Source organism: Oryctolagus cuniculus, chromosome 7, assembly GCF_964237555.1.
Source record: "Oryctolagus cuniculus chromosome 7, mOryCun1.1, whole genome shotgun sequence".
NCBI classification, from domain to species: domain Eukaryota; kingdom Metazoa; phylum Chordata; class Mammalia; order Lagomorpha; family Leporidae; genus Oryctolagus; species Oryctolagus cuniculus.
The window spans coordinates 108,079,800-108,094,333 of NC_091438.1; the positions used below are offsets into that span (position 1 = coordinate 108,079,800).

General features: G+C 42.6%; 1 protein-coding gene across 2 annotated transcripts in view; it reads right to left on the reverse strand.

The window, feature by feature from the left end:
* The window catches only part of CACHD1 (cache domain containing 1), a 243,987-nt gene that overhangs the window by 57,023 nt on the left and 172,430 nt on the right, over positions 1 to 14,534 (reverse strand). For both annotated transcript variants that reach the window (XM_002715945.5, XM_051856412.2), the window contains exons 5-7: positions 6,682 to 6,808; positions 3,933 to 4,077; positions 2,726 to 2,942 (exon numbers count right to left, since the gene is read on the reverse strand). In XM_002715945.5, the coding sequence (XP_002715991.3) occupies positions 2,726 to 2,942; positions 3,933 to 4,077; positions 6,682 to 6,808 (489 nt within the window). The remainder of the gene's footprint in view (positions 1 to 2,725; positions 2,943 to 3,932; positions 4,078 to 6,681; positions 6,809 to 14,534) is intronic.

A 14,534-nucleotide genomic window follows, 5' to 3' on the forward strand; every position in this document is an offset into this window, starting at 1 on the left:
ATAAAAAGTTTTAGATTTTTCTAGTGTTACAAAGCAAATTAACCCAAAGTTACAATGATATATGACATAGAGCATCATGCACAGACTAACCTGTGCAATAATCCTAAATGCTAAGTCTCATTCTTATTTGAATACCTTTGCCATGCAGGCCCTAAAATAGCCCCCAATTAGGTAGATACTAAATAACTGTGGGGTGAACACAAGTAGTGATGGAGATGTAAGCTCCTAGAAGGGTACAGAGTCCATCCCCTTACTTTGATGTTACTGAGGCTACTAGTGGTCCCTGGCCATCTTTGGGCTTAGGGTCAACTTAGGATATCTAGGGTAGCTATTCTAGTTTAGTTGGAGCTGGAAGTCTTGTAGGAAGCTGCATATCATAATAATTACAGCTAAAATCTTTGAATACTTAAGATAGACCCTTGGGTCTTATTATCTCCCTTAGTTTATAGAGAAAACTAGGCCTGCAGCGGTCAAATAATTTACACAAGTATGCAACATTAGAAAAGCTTCACAGTAAAACATTGGTTGAAATCCAAAACCTACATATTTAACTTGTAGGCTATATTGCTTAAGTGCACCCTAACACTTCTTAACGAAGTGGAGGAGGTTAACTCTTGAAGGATTGCTTTATGCAAACGAATTGAGGTTCTTTTCCCTCTGCACTGCCAGCAGTAGCTGTAAACTGGAAGCTGGTGAGCTCAAGAAACATCTTACTTGGTCTGAGCGTTAAGAAAACTGTGCCACTCAAATCTGTCCAAGTCTCTGATGATCAGCTTTCTTGCGTTGTTTTTGTTTGCCAGCATGAAGCAAAGAAAAACAAACACAAAAACTCCAGAGGCAAAATGCCTCCCAGCAAATCAGGCTTCTGCTAATGCGCTTCTGCTTAATGAAGTCTCTATTCACAGCTATAAAGCTGGAACAAATGTCAGCTCTTAAAAATCAAGGCATTTCATAAAAATCCACATTTCTGGCTTCTCTTAAAACAGAAGATTTGGCAAAGCTAGGTGGGCATTCTCACACGCTAACAACAGACTGAACAGAGAGAGCAGCTACCCTCTTCCTGGGGCACGCTTTCTCTGGCTTACTGTGTTGTCCAACCAGCCTCACTGTCTCACCCTGGCTAGCTTGACTTGTGTCCACGGCCTGGCTCTGTAGGCACTGGAACTTGCAAATTCTACTACAATATTTCTCTCCATTATTTTTTTTAAAGGTTAATTGTATTTATTTGAAAGGCAGAGTGACAGAGAGGGAGGACGAGACACACAGAGATCCTCCATCTGCTGGTTCACTCCCCAAATGAGAACAATGGCTAGCAAAGGCTTAGGGCTGGGCAAGACCAAAGCCAGGAGCCAGAAACTCCATTCTGGTCTCCCATTTGAGTAGTAGGGATCCAAATACTTTGGCTATCTTTTGCTATTTTCCCAGGTGGGTGAGCAGGGAGCTGGAGCAGAAGTGAGCAACCAGGACTTGATCCAATGCTCTGATATGGAACATTGGTATGTCAAGTGGTGGCTTAACCTGCTGTGCCACACAAGCCCTGCTCCATTATTTGAACAGTATAACAGTGAAAATTGGAATAAATGCTAACAATGGTTTCATGACTACTGAAACAAGTACAACATTTCTAAGCAAAGGACACAAGTAATGGAATTGACAATATGTCAATGTACCTAATGGCCTTAAAGAAGCAAACAACAGTTGCAAGGAAATGAATTCTAGAAGCCAGCAGTCATGTGAGTGCAGAAGAGGACTTCCAACCTCATATGAGATCAAAGTCCTGCTGACACCTAAGTTGCAGCCTTGTGAGACTCTGGAGGACACAGTGAAGCGTCCCTAGACTCCTGGTCCATGGAAATTGTGAGATCCTAAGGGTTATGTTGTTTTAAACTGCTAAGTTGGTGATCATTTGTTAGGCAGAAACATAAAAAGAATACACCATCTACCATCAATTGTTGCAATAATTACAGCACTTCCTTCTTTCAGGGGCCCACTGTGTGCCAGGTGCTGTGCTTTATGCTGATCAGTGCTGTCTTGGTTTAAATGCAGACACAGTGAAAAGCCTGAAAATATATTCTTTAAATTTATCTCAATAGGATACATTAGTGTTTCAAAAAAAACCAACAAGCAGATTTTCAAATACAAAAGGGAGAATGAAATAGATTCCTTTCAGTAGTCTCAAAGCCTGAGCTCCATTTCACATATCCTTTCCTTTCCTTTAGCATGCATCCTAATTCCAGATTTTCCTTAATACATGAAAATTAAATTAGAGTGCCTTTGTACATTTGAAGGGCTGTGCTCATCTAAATGACAGCTGGTTAGAAGGAGGAAGGATCAAGGCAAGAATTCCTGCTGCCCCCTTCATGTGCACATGCGCACAAGCAGACATCCACTCCAAGTCAAGGATAAGGCAATTGACAATTAGCATTAAAAAAGACAGGGATATTCCATTGGGAAATAAATGGGGAGATGTTCTTAATAAAGGAGTAGGAAGAGGAGACGCTGAGAGTCAAGAAATCACAGACCTAACACCTCTGTTTGGGAAAGATGAGAAAAATCTAATAAGATTCTTGTATCAGGATCTCATGTGAATATAACACATGACCATTTGATCCCAAATCAATTAAAAAAATCCCTCTGAACACAGTTGCGTGGTCAATTTACACTAAATTCCTGTAGTCATCTCCACCTTTTGTGTTTTCTAAGTCCTCTGAGAGAATACACTTACTTGCTTGGAACTTTGTGTTATTGTTGGTGCTCCGAATCAGCTGAAATGCCTTCTGAAACCCCACTGCGTGCTGGGTGGGGCTGTCTGAAGACTTGATGCTGCTCACGAAGGTGGACATCTTCCTCTTTGTCTCACTGGTGGCTGGAGATAGGAAGGTCTTATAGCACTGGTCTAGCGAGCAAGTCCTGACGGTATCTGCCACAGTCAACACAGAGATCTGGAGGAAAGAAAGGTTTGTAACAGAGGAGCCCATCAACATAACAGTTTCTGAGAGTTTAAAATTAAGTGGCTGGTGGTATCAATCTATCACACTTGAAAAAGATTAATTAGTAAGGAATGGTAAGGGCGCAGGGGGAGGGGGGCACTTGGAGTCTGGTTTTGCTTCCAAGATGAAATAGCAGTATGGTGTTCATATATGAAATATTTAAAAAATAAACCCTTAAATCCTCCTTATTTCATTCAGAGAAAATATTAACAAGAACCAACCAACCTGGTTTGTAAACCGGAGGCAGAGGTGAGGGAAGGGGGGGGGGGGCTGTGTTTGAAGCCCGTTATCATTAGCTATGCACATACCTATCTCTGAGGTGTCCTGCAGATTAGTAAACTGCTAGCAGCCTTCCCTTCTTCCTTACTTCCCATAAATCTTGAGATAAGGTTGACCCATCCACCAGTAATCAAATCCCCCAGCTCTTTTCCTCCTTAGCATAACAATTTCCAGTGTGAAAATCATGGCTAATTAAAAATCTTAACAGGACTCATAAAAGAATTACAAGACTCACTGGGTGGTAATGTTAGTTGTAAAAGAGATTTTTGGGTTGGTGGCTGCTTTTTTAAAACTATTAGAATAAAAACTAAACCACTCTCTTTTCCCAAAGTCATTTTAAAGATGTTTTAAAATATATAAACAGTTATGTGTCTCTTCATGATGAGATCTGTTCTAGGAAATGTAGTGTTAGGCAATTTTGTTACTGTGTGAATATCATGTGCTCTGTTACACTTTACTTGTACTGTAAGAAAATCTGGATGGCATAGCTTACTTCATACTCATGGTACATTATAATTTTTATGAGTACATTGCCATCCAGGTGGTCCATTCTGACCCAGATATCTTATGTGGCATGTGAGTGTCTATCACAAAACAATAAAGTAATTATTAAAAGACATTCAAGGAGGACCCAGGCCATGGGGTTGCTGGAACCATGGTTACCTTATCATGCTCATCTATGGCACTGAGGATGACCTGAGCGGCGTCCTTGGCGATTTGAAGCTGAGTGTCAGTGACGGAAGCCCCGTGGTCCAGGATCACCACAATGTGCTTTGACTGTGGCCGGACAGTGGAGACATAGATGGGTCTAGAACAGGGAGAAGCTCTTCATGGTCAGTGTTGGTTAGGGTAAAAGGCCTCTACCGCCCACAGTGGTGAACACTACGGATGTGTATGTATGGGGGCGTCTACCATGTTCTTCTGGGTAGCGCAAGGACACAGAGATCAGCATGGAAGGAGAAACCACAGTGGTGCACTGGAAACAACTCGGGACAGTAACATGAGTCTGCAGAACAGAGATCAGTGTCCTGTGCCTTCTTTAAATGACAGCAACTGAGAGAAGTACTGAAGAAAGAAGCCCTTTTGGAGGTTAGCTTTTCAGCCCACTCCAAAGTCTGCTCTTTCCCTTCTGCATGCTGCCGCTGCATATTGTTCCGTGTTAGGACACAGGAAATAGACCTGGTGGTCGCTCGGCTGCAGGCAGTATGAGAGGGAGAGCACGGTCCCTTGGCCAGCACTGGCTCCTTTGCAGACTCTTAGTGAAGTGTTGCCAGAAAGGAGGCAGCCTACAGCCTGCGAGCCTGCAGAGCAGCTTTGAATAGCAAGTTTGGTTTCTCTCTTCTGATACAAAGGCTCCCACTAAGAGGCCCCTTTCCTTTCTGTACTAAAACAATTCACACAGGTCAGCCACCAAAAGGGCCCTTCTCTGAGTATTTAAAACCATGCCATCAGAATGTGTGTCCAAGCCTGTGATAGCCACTCGTCCTGCCAGGTTTTGTTTGCCAACATTAAGAAAAAGGGGGGTGGGGAAGAGCCACAAAGGAGAACTGCCTGCTATCAAAGCAGCCTTCTGCTAATGTGCAGTGCAGGAAGGTTTGTGGGAAGAGGTTTAATGAGGTCTCTATTCACAGTTTTAAAGCTGGAACAAATTAGGGGGAGTTTTCGAAAGCAAATCAGCCTCCAGAGAATTCTCTCCTTTATTGACACCCCTGAAACACTGGATTTTTTTTTTTTTGTGAAATGTTAGATGCCAGTTGAGTCACAAAAGCCTGGGCACAAATGAGGAAATGGAGGCAAAGTACCAAAAAAGCCTCAAAATCTGGCAAAGTTCACACTAATTGTTCTCAAGCCAAAAGTCTTGCATTAATACTCAAGGACTATTTTATTTTCACTAGTTGATACCATTGAGCCAGCAGGGAAATAGGGTGAAAAGAGTCCAGGAATGGTGGCTATGGAAATGAAATAGGGAACTAACAAAAAAGGAAAATTTGACCACCCAACACTCACAACTGGGGCAAATATTTAACTTTCTAGGTCTCTAAAGCTAGGAGAGAGAATTTTCTTTAAAATGGTACACGTTGTTCCAAATGAATTCACATAAAAGAAAAACACAGTATTTGTTGGCATAATCACACTGAGTGGGAAACATAAATAAGTAATGTTAAATGTTAACAAGTTAACTTAGCTCCTTTCTTATATTGCTATGCTCTGAAATCTACTACACTCTTGGAAGGGATGTAGAGAACTCGCAAGGTCATCAGAGCAGTGATGAGACAAGAGATGAGAGTGACCACCAACAGAGAGAGAAAAGTGGATCATTTAGCCAGGAAATACAGGCTAGACAGTTGATCTACGGCAAAGTTAGAGTGGAGATAAAGGTTTGGGTGAATACAGACTTGTTTCCCTTTCTGAAGCACTTGGTTAAAAGCAGCATGCCATGTCATCAACCCTTTTAGAAGCACATGAGAATTAAGTAGTTCGTGGTAGCCTTTGCTCTCCTGTCATGAGGGAGACTAGAAGCCAAAGTTACAAGTTCTGGTCTAGTCTTCAAGACAACCAAGTCTTCACCAGCATGTCCAGGGAGGGGAATAGAAGAAATCATACGAACCATCAAAACGTCTTTCTAGGAAAAGCACAGAAAAGGTACTTTCCTGGGGAGGAAAAATCCTAGATGCAATTTAAAGTAAAGATGAAGAGAAGCTAATATGATTGTTTATTTAGACTCCATAACATGGCTTGAAAAAGTGGGCACCTTGCATTCGCTCCAGATGTTCAGGCATCAAACACTGCACATGGGAACCACTGGGATTCCAAAGGGAAGTACCTCTGCCTGAGGGTTCTCTAAGTAGATGAGTCCTGACATACATATTACCTCATCATCACTGCCCTCCTTGCTAGGTGGTACAATCTCAAGTCTTTGAGAAAAGCAGGATGGTGGTGATCACGAATCCAGTGCTTTCTGGACATTCTTAACACTTCTAGTAGCTGAAATCTGTGTAAAAACTTTAAAAGTATAGCTAAGTGCATTAGACTTGAGAACCACAAACTCTACTTGGAAGTATGTTGTAAGGTTATGTTCTATACTGTACTGCACAGAAGGTACCATCACTTATGTTTCAACAAAGGCATCTGAAGCTCAAAACTCAATGGTGGCTTCAAACAATTTAATTTCAGTAGTATACACCTTGTCTTATTGAACTTGCTAGATCGTTCTCAAAAAGCTCTTCTGAGCTTTACTAATTGCCCTTTAATACATATTTCCACATGTTAAATAGTGAAATTGTTTCAGGACAAAACATGTTTTTGAATGCATAGCTTAGAGGCAGTGCTATGGGTGGCAGTAAGGAGTTCACGCTTCATACAGATTATTTTTAAGCAACAATTAAACACTTGAGCAAGCAAGTCAACATACCTACTACGATGTTCATAGCTGCCCTTACACCGGAACTTGTGTGCTGGAAAAACAGTGAAAATTCCTTCTTCTGAGCTGAAATACTGCCACTTAATTCCAGGGTTGGATTTCAGGTTGTCTGCGAGAACTGGAGGAGTGAGAAAAATGAAATACAACCACCAAACCCACAGGTGCACACAGGCACTGTTCCTTAGGCATCTGTTCTGCATAAACTGCTTGTAGTATGAAAAAATCCCACTAGATACAAGGTTGTAAATTTTCTACAAAACATTTTCTTTTGCTCTCTTAAAAATACTCCAGGAACAGAAAATGTAAGGTTTCAGTTAACTGAAGCTATTTTTCTTAACATTATATAGTGACATTATATGTCCGGAATTATTTTTCCAGCACAAATGATTCATTTGCATTAATCTCTCCCCTCATGGGACTGGTCCCTGTTGGGCTAGTGTACACTTGCTAGCTTGGGGCACATGCTCTGACTGTGGAAATAGTGATGTTAATGGCCCTTGTCTCCACAGGGACTAGACCTGTAACATTGACCTTACCTCCACATGTCTCCCTTCACCATGAGGGAAACAGAATACACGGTACTAAACTCCAGAATCATAATCACTGAATAAGGCTGTTACTTATGGGATCATTTCCTATGCACCAGGTGTCGGGACATAGGCTTGTCTTTGTGTTATCTCATTTCTTTCACCTTAGGATGCAGGAAGTATTATTATCCCTATTTTGGAGTTGAGAAACTATGCTAAGGGAGCTTAAGCAATTGATCAAAGACTTCATCCGTAAGTGACCAAGTAGAGATTCCACCTGCAGTGTCTTGGCTCCTCTGTTCTTTACATCATGCCATGCTGTTTTCCTTCCTGTGGATACCACAGCCCTGCACTGCTCTGCATCTGCCATTCCCTCCACCCCAAGTGCCAGCCCCTTGTGTGCAACCCCATCCCAAAACCTCCATGATGTCTTTGCTTCCCTCTCCCACAATCTGCCCTCCCTTCTGAGTTCTTAGGCCCTTTTTCTGAGTTCTCCTCCAACTCAGTTATTCATTACACACCGATTACATACAACTCACTGCTTTATATTCCTCCAAGATATACAAAGATGGGCAAAACCCAAGCCTTGCTGTAGTAACCAATACACCAGAAGGATTTCAGAGATGGAAATGGAGCACAAAGCAATTCAATGGGCAAAGGAGTCTCAGCAAAGGAAAAGGGAAGGAAAGTGTGAGGTGAATTTGACCCCAATACATAAAGCTTTAAATGCCCACAGAACCAATAAAGAATCCCTTAAAAGGGTTCAATTTGTGCCTCCACTAACAACGATGGACTTTGACCTCCACTGGAAACAAAGAGCTTTCACACAGAATGTTTCACTTAACTTTTACAAAATCATACATGTGGTATTATCTCCATGTTGTAAAAGAGGAAACTGAGTTCAAAGAAGTTAGATGGTACTTTGCAATATTATCATGTTTTATTTTCCTTATAGCATCTTCTACCACCTGAAATTATTGTATTGGTTTAATACCAGCTCACTCATCTCCTCTCCAGTTAAATTTTAAGCTCCATGCAATTAGAAACTTGGCCTTTCCCCTTTAGAACCCAGATTAATGTATGCACAGTGTGTGTCCAGCAAATATTTCTTGAACAAATGAATATCCACAACTATTAGGTGGTAAGGTTGTAGTTAGAATATAGTTATCCTGACTCTAATGAGCTTTTCACCAAACCTTTCTCTCCTAGAAATAAAAGGGTAGACTATCACAATATTATGTTTTTGTACCACACTTAGCATCTGAGATTAAAATTCAGAAACAAGAAATGCCAAGATCTTCAGGGTAGAGTTGGGGTGATGGCACCTGGGGAAGTCCAATGCCTGCTTCCTTCTTAGGACATCATGAACTCCAAGAAAGCAAGACACTGGTCTGTTCTCTCTCTTTAGCACTCACTATGGCTGTTGGCCTAGCACATGGTTCATTATATTGGCTGCAAATGAATTCTTATTTGAGACAGTCAGGTTTTGCCTCAGGTCTAAAGTCCTTCTGTCTGTGGGCTGTGGTATTTATGTCTGTTCTTGCCCTATATGACTCTATGGCTCTCATTAATTCCTCTTCATTTGTTCTTGGCCTACCATGGGCAGGAAAATGCTTTTTGGTATGGAAGAAAAGAGACTCCAAAGATCAAATTCTTACCTGAAAGACAGACTAACTTGTGGGGAGCAACTCGAACTAAACTGTTACTGGAATTAAGACTTATTCTATGCATCTGCTCTCCCACAATATGGTGCTGGGAGAGGAGGAAACAGCTTCTACACAGCTGCCTCCAGTTCAACCAATAAACAGCAGGACCTGCTCCTGATTGGAGGAGGGCAGCGTACTTGGCGTGTGGGTAGCAGAGTTGGGATTGGTGGAAGAGGACTATAAAGGAGGAGAGAGACAACATGCACCAGGAACATCTATCTGAAGGAACACCTGAGCAGCCCCCGAGAGAGCCGGCCGGCGGTGTGCCGCTCCCCTGCGGAAGTGGGGAAAGTGGCAGGGGGCCCACCCCTCCACGGAGGTGGAGGGACGGTAGCCAACCCGGGAAGAACCAGCAGCAAACCCGGGGAGGGCCGAGCAGACAAAAGAACAGCGCAGGGTCCTGTGTCGTTCCTCCGCGAAGACGGGGAGTGACACTAACTGAAGGAGATCAGAGATAGACACTATGAGGTATAATGGTATCTGCCAAAATTCTTCGATGGGGTTACAGAGGTGGACAATGGAAACCCAAAGGTAGGAAATGTCTACCTGTGTTGTTGAGATGGTGTCAGGAGAAGTACTGAGTGAATGCCTATGACCTGCCAGGCAATATCCTAGATGCCCTGCATAAAACACTGCACATCTGCGATTTGGCCATGAGCTCAAGATGAGGAGCTCCCAGGATGCAACCAATGTGCAAGGGCAGGGAGTGAGAACTCTCCAATAGGATCACTACAGGAAGTGCTGATTGAGCAAGACAGGCGGCCAGAGGCCAAGTCCTTTATAACCAACCTGTCAAAGGACAGTTTATAGGTGCGTATCATTTACTGTGGCCCTCAATAAAGTGGAATACAGAATGATAATCTAACTGGTACCTATCCTTTTCTCCATCTGAGTGAGACTCACTGTGTTAAGTTTCATTTACTTTGCAGATGTCTTCCTGCTATTAACAATAAGTTTTCTGAGGATTATCTTTAGGAGTCATGGGAAATATTTCAACTGTTTTCCAAAAATTAACAATGTGGCTGCGCTTAAAATGGATGCTACAGGTGCTGGCAATGTGGTCTAGCAGGTTAAGCATCTGTCTACAGCTCTGGCATCCCATATGGGTGCTGGTTCATGTCCCGGCTGCTCCACTTCTGATCCAGCTCCCTGCTGATGGCCTAGGAAAGCAGTAGAAGATGGCCCAAGGGTTTTGGGCCCTGTACCCGTGTGGGAGACTGGGAAGAGTCTCTTGGCTTCCAGCTTTGGATCAGTCCATTTCTGGCTGTTGCAGCTATCTGGGGGAGTGAACCAGTGAATGGAAGACCTCTCTCTCTATCTCTCCCTCTCTTTGTCTGTATCTCTACCTCTCAAGTAAATAAATAAAAATCTTAAAAAAATTTGATGTTACAGCAAGTTCATCTTTCTTCCTGACAGGTTCAGAGACAAGTTTGGCTTTAGAGCCTGCTCCACTTACCCCTAAGCATGAAGAACAGATAAAGATAAGTCAGTGGGGCTGGCGCCGCGGCTCACTTGGTTAATCCTCTGCCTGCAGCGCCGGCATCCCATATGGGCCCCGGGTTCTAGTCCCAGTTGCTCCTCTTCCAGTCCAGCTCTCTGCTGTGGCCCAGGAGGGCAGTGGAGGATGGCCCAGGTCCTTGGGCCCTGTACCTGCATGGGAAACCAGGAGGAAGCACCTGGCTCCTGGCTTCGGATTGGTGCAGCTCCAGCCATGGAAGCCATTTGGGGGGTGAACCAACAGAAGGAAGACCTTTCTATCTCTCTCTCTCTCACTGTCTATAACTCTACCTGTCAAATAAATAAGTAAATAAATACTTAAAAAAAAAAGATAAGTCAGTAACTTCTTATTTTATGCTGATCATCACCAATAACTTAAAAGAAGAAAATGTTGGACAAATTGTGACCATGCTATAAAAGTGCCACATGGTGCTGCCTCTGTCTGTCGCTTACTTCCAGGAATGTTTGCTTGGGGCCAGACAGGGTTATTATGCTAGATAGGGTCTGATTGAAACTACTCTAGCAAACATCTAGTAGGCATCTGTGCCAAGCCTTGTGTGAATGCTCTCACATATGCCATTTAATTCTTACCTCAACAAACCAATCTTTTAACACGGCTTAAGGTTTCAGGTGTTTAAAAAAATCAGTGATCCTTCAACAAAGGCATACAAAATATATTGCATGTATGATTTAAGCATTCCCAATGCCTTATGCTTTTATTCTTACTCATTTGAGAAAGAGACAGAAACAGAGAGAGAGAGAGAGACAGAACACTATAGTGCTCACTCACATCCATTGGTTCACTTCCCAAATGCTGGCAACAGGGTATGTTGGGAGTTGAAGCTACAATCTGGTCTCCCACGTGGGTGGGAGGGACCCGATTACTTGAGCTATTATTGCTGTCTCCCAGGGAAAAGATTTGTGTTTTTAGCTATTACCTCTCTTGGCCTTTCTACTATGTGTCCAACATACATACTAAGGAGTGGTAGCACATTGTATCCTCACAAAAATCCTACAAGGAAAAGTCACTCTAATTTACAAATAAGGAAACGGGCTCAGAGATCTTTTTTTTTTTTCTTCTTTACATTCCTGGGGTTTCAGAGTAGGCAAGAAGGCGACACAAAAGTCAAGCCAGCTTGTGACAAGACATCTGTCTCGTCGCCTTTGCCAGGTCACCTGCCCTTGTCAAGGTCATCATGGGGGGCAGGCGACCACACTCTCTCCACCTGGCTGAAGTGTGTGTGTGTAATATGGAAGAGGCTTTCTTCTCTGCCTAGTCTCCTGGGACCTGCAGCCTTAACCTTGATCTCACATTAGCAGTCTTCTCTAGGCAGCCCCGCCAACCCCGCAATAAAAAGGTAAATACTGCCTTTGGAAGCAAAGGAAAGCTCAATGACCTCATTGAAAAGGAACATCTGTAACAATAAACAGGCTACAGCAAAACTTTTAAAAGGGGAGCCAGTGGGACCAAGAATGTTTAAAAATAAATCAGAATTCATACAGTGCGTGATACATTTAGCCTCAAAAGATCATTCTGGTTCTTTAGGATCATTCCAGCATTATAGCACAGCATCAGACAAGGTTTCTCAAATCCTCCCGCTGAGGATCCCTTTGACATCTGATTAAATTTCATCCATTCTTTGGTACTGGCAGAATATAATGGATATGATGGGAATGAGGCCCCTGTGGCTCAGGAGTAATCTATCAATATGGTGCACATCCCAGGCAGGGCCTGCTCTGACCTAGACATGGAGGTGAATGAGAGCCTTATCATCCAGGCACGCAACCCAGAGGGGGCTTCCCCCATTCATATGCGTCACTGAGGTATTCAGGCTACTTGGGCTGGTGTCCAAACACAGGGTCTTGCACACTCATTCTTCCCTCAAACATGTTGGAAGCCCTCCAGGAAAAAAACTGGGCAGACGCCCAACCTGTCGGCCCAGGATGCACACAGTATTAGGCACTAAGCTATTAATGGGCAGGGTCTGTATCTGTCTAAACTGCTTTACACACCAATCCCAGACAGAGAGGGGGCAACAAATGGTGTTTTCCCAAGCTAGAAGTGACTGTGTCCTCTGAAATCCTCCAGTATTTTACCTTTCTACCGCCTACTCAGGAGTATTGTTGTTAAGGGTAAATTTTAGTTCCTTCTTTCCTACATTCTAAGATCCTCAAGGGCAGGATCTATTTCTGACTAATTTTTTTTTAAAGAAAACTTTCATTTAATAAATATAAATTTCAAAAGCACAACTTTTGGATTATAGCGGTTCTTCCCCCCCACAACCACCGTCCCACCCGCAAACCATCCCATCTCCTGCTCCCTCTCCCATCCCATTCTTCATTAAGATTCATTTTTAATTATCTTTATATACAGAAGATCAACTCTATACTGAGTAAAGATTTCAACAGTTTGCACCCACACAGATACACAAAATATAAAATACTGTTTGAAGATTAGTTTTACTGTTAATTCTCATAGCACAACACATTAAGGACAGAGGTCTTACATGGGGAGCAAGTGCACAGTGATTCCTGTTGTTAATTTAACAATTGACACTCTTATTTATGACGAAGATCTGACTCATTTCAATATCTTGAAAGCAGGGACCGCCGTTCTAATCACATCAGGGCCCCACATTCTCTGAGAACTGCCGATTGGTATCTTCAGCACTCAGATTGGGACAATCTGCATCTTTGTGTCATAAATTCTAAAACTACAATTAAAAGGCAATTACAATTACAAGCCAAGTACAATTAAAAATAAACTTTGTGACTGCATCAATATACAAACAATGTTCATTTTAAATATGTTTTAAAATCCTAAACGCCTCCTTCTTTGAACACCACTGTGGTGCTGGAGGCCTGTCGATAGTAAACAGAGATAAAAGGTCCATACTTTGGTGGTTTCATGTCAAAATGTATCAACTGTATATGTTAAACATGCGATTTTTGTTAGTTGTGATTTATACCTCAACAAAGCTGTTTTGATAATAAAGACTGAAAATGTATTGAACATCATACAAAAGAGTTTCATATATTGTGTGCCACTCTTCATAACAATTTTGTGTGTTTGTTGTCTTATCCCCATTTTCCAGATGCAGAAGTTGCTCAAGGCCTCAAAGGGAGAGGCATGGTTTGCTCTGGGAGTGTCTGCCTCTGAAGTTCCTGCTCTGCCCAGAGCATGATAGTACTGCTGTGTGCCCATAAATACATGCTGAATGAATTAGCAATCCACAGACAAAAAGCACACTGAGTATACCCTGAGAGGCAGAATAAATACATAAATGCACAGTACCCAATCAAAATAGTAGGTTGTTTGTTTGTAAATATACAATGTAAATAAATACAATTAAGGAGATACTTAACAAAAAAATGATTTCACTTTAGACATTTGGCATTAACTCTTGTGAGAAAAAAAAGCAACTGTTGAACTGCTAAAACTGACACCATAGCAGCTGGGTACTTCAATGTCATGGAGGAGTTTGCCATTGACCCTGGCTGACTTAACTGGAAAATCACACAGACACAAGCTACTGCTTGGAAGGCAGAGTAATTACTTTGTATATGCCTGTGAGTGGCATTGAACAATAAATAGGGAGGGAGAAAGGGAGGGGGAGGGGAAGGTGGGGAGAGGGGGAGAAGGGGAGAGGAAGAGAGAGAGAGAAGAGAGAGAGAGAGAGAAAGAAACAGAAATCGAGAGCTCCCACCCATTGGTTCACTCTCCAGGTGCCTACAACTGCTTGGGTTGGGCCAAGCCAAAGCTGGGAGCCTGGAACTGAATCCAAGTTTCCTATATGGGTAGGTGACAGGGACTCAACCACTTGAGCCATTACCTGATGCTTGTTATGGTGCACATTAACAGGAAGCTGGAATTGGGAGCAGAGATGGGACTTGAACCCAGGTACTCTCATGTGAGATGCAGGCATCCCAATAGCAAGTTTGACCATTAGAACAAATGCCTGCCCCTAAATAGCATATATAACTGAGAAAGCATATAGCCTAGTCATCATAATCATTTTAGGTGTTCAACAGGCTAAAGAAGTGAGCCCCAGCAGTCTTTTTCTCACTGTCAACTTGAACAAGACAAAGAAAGCCATTTGGACATGGGCCCAGT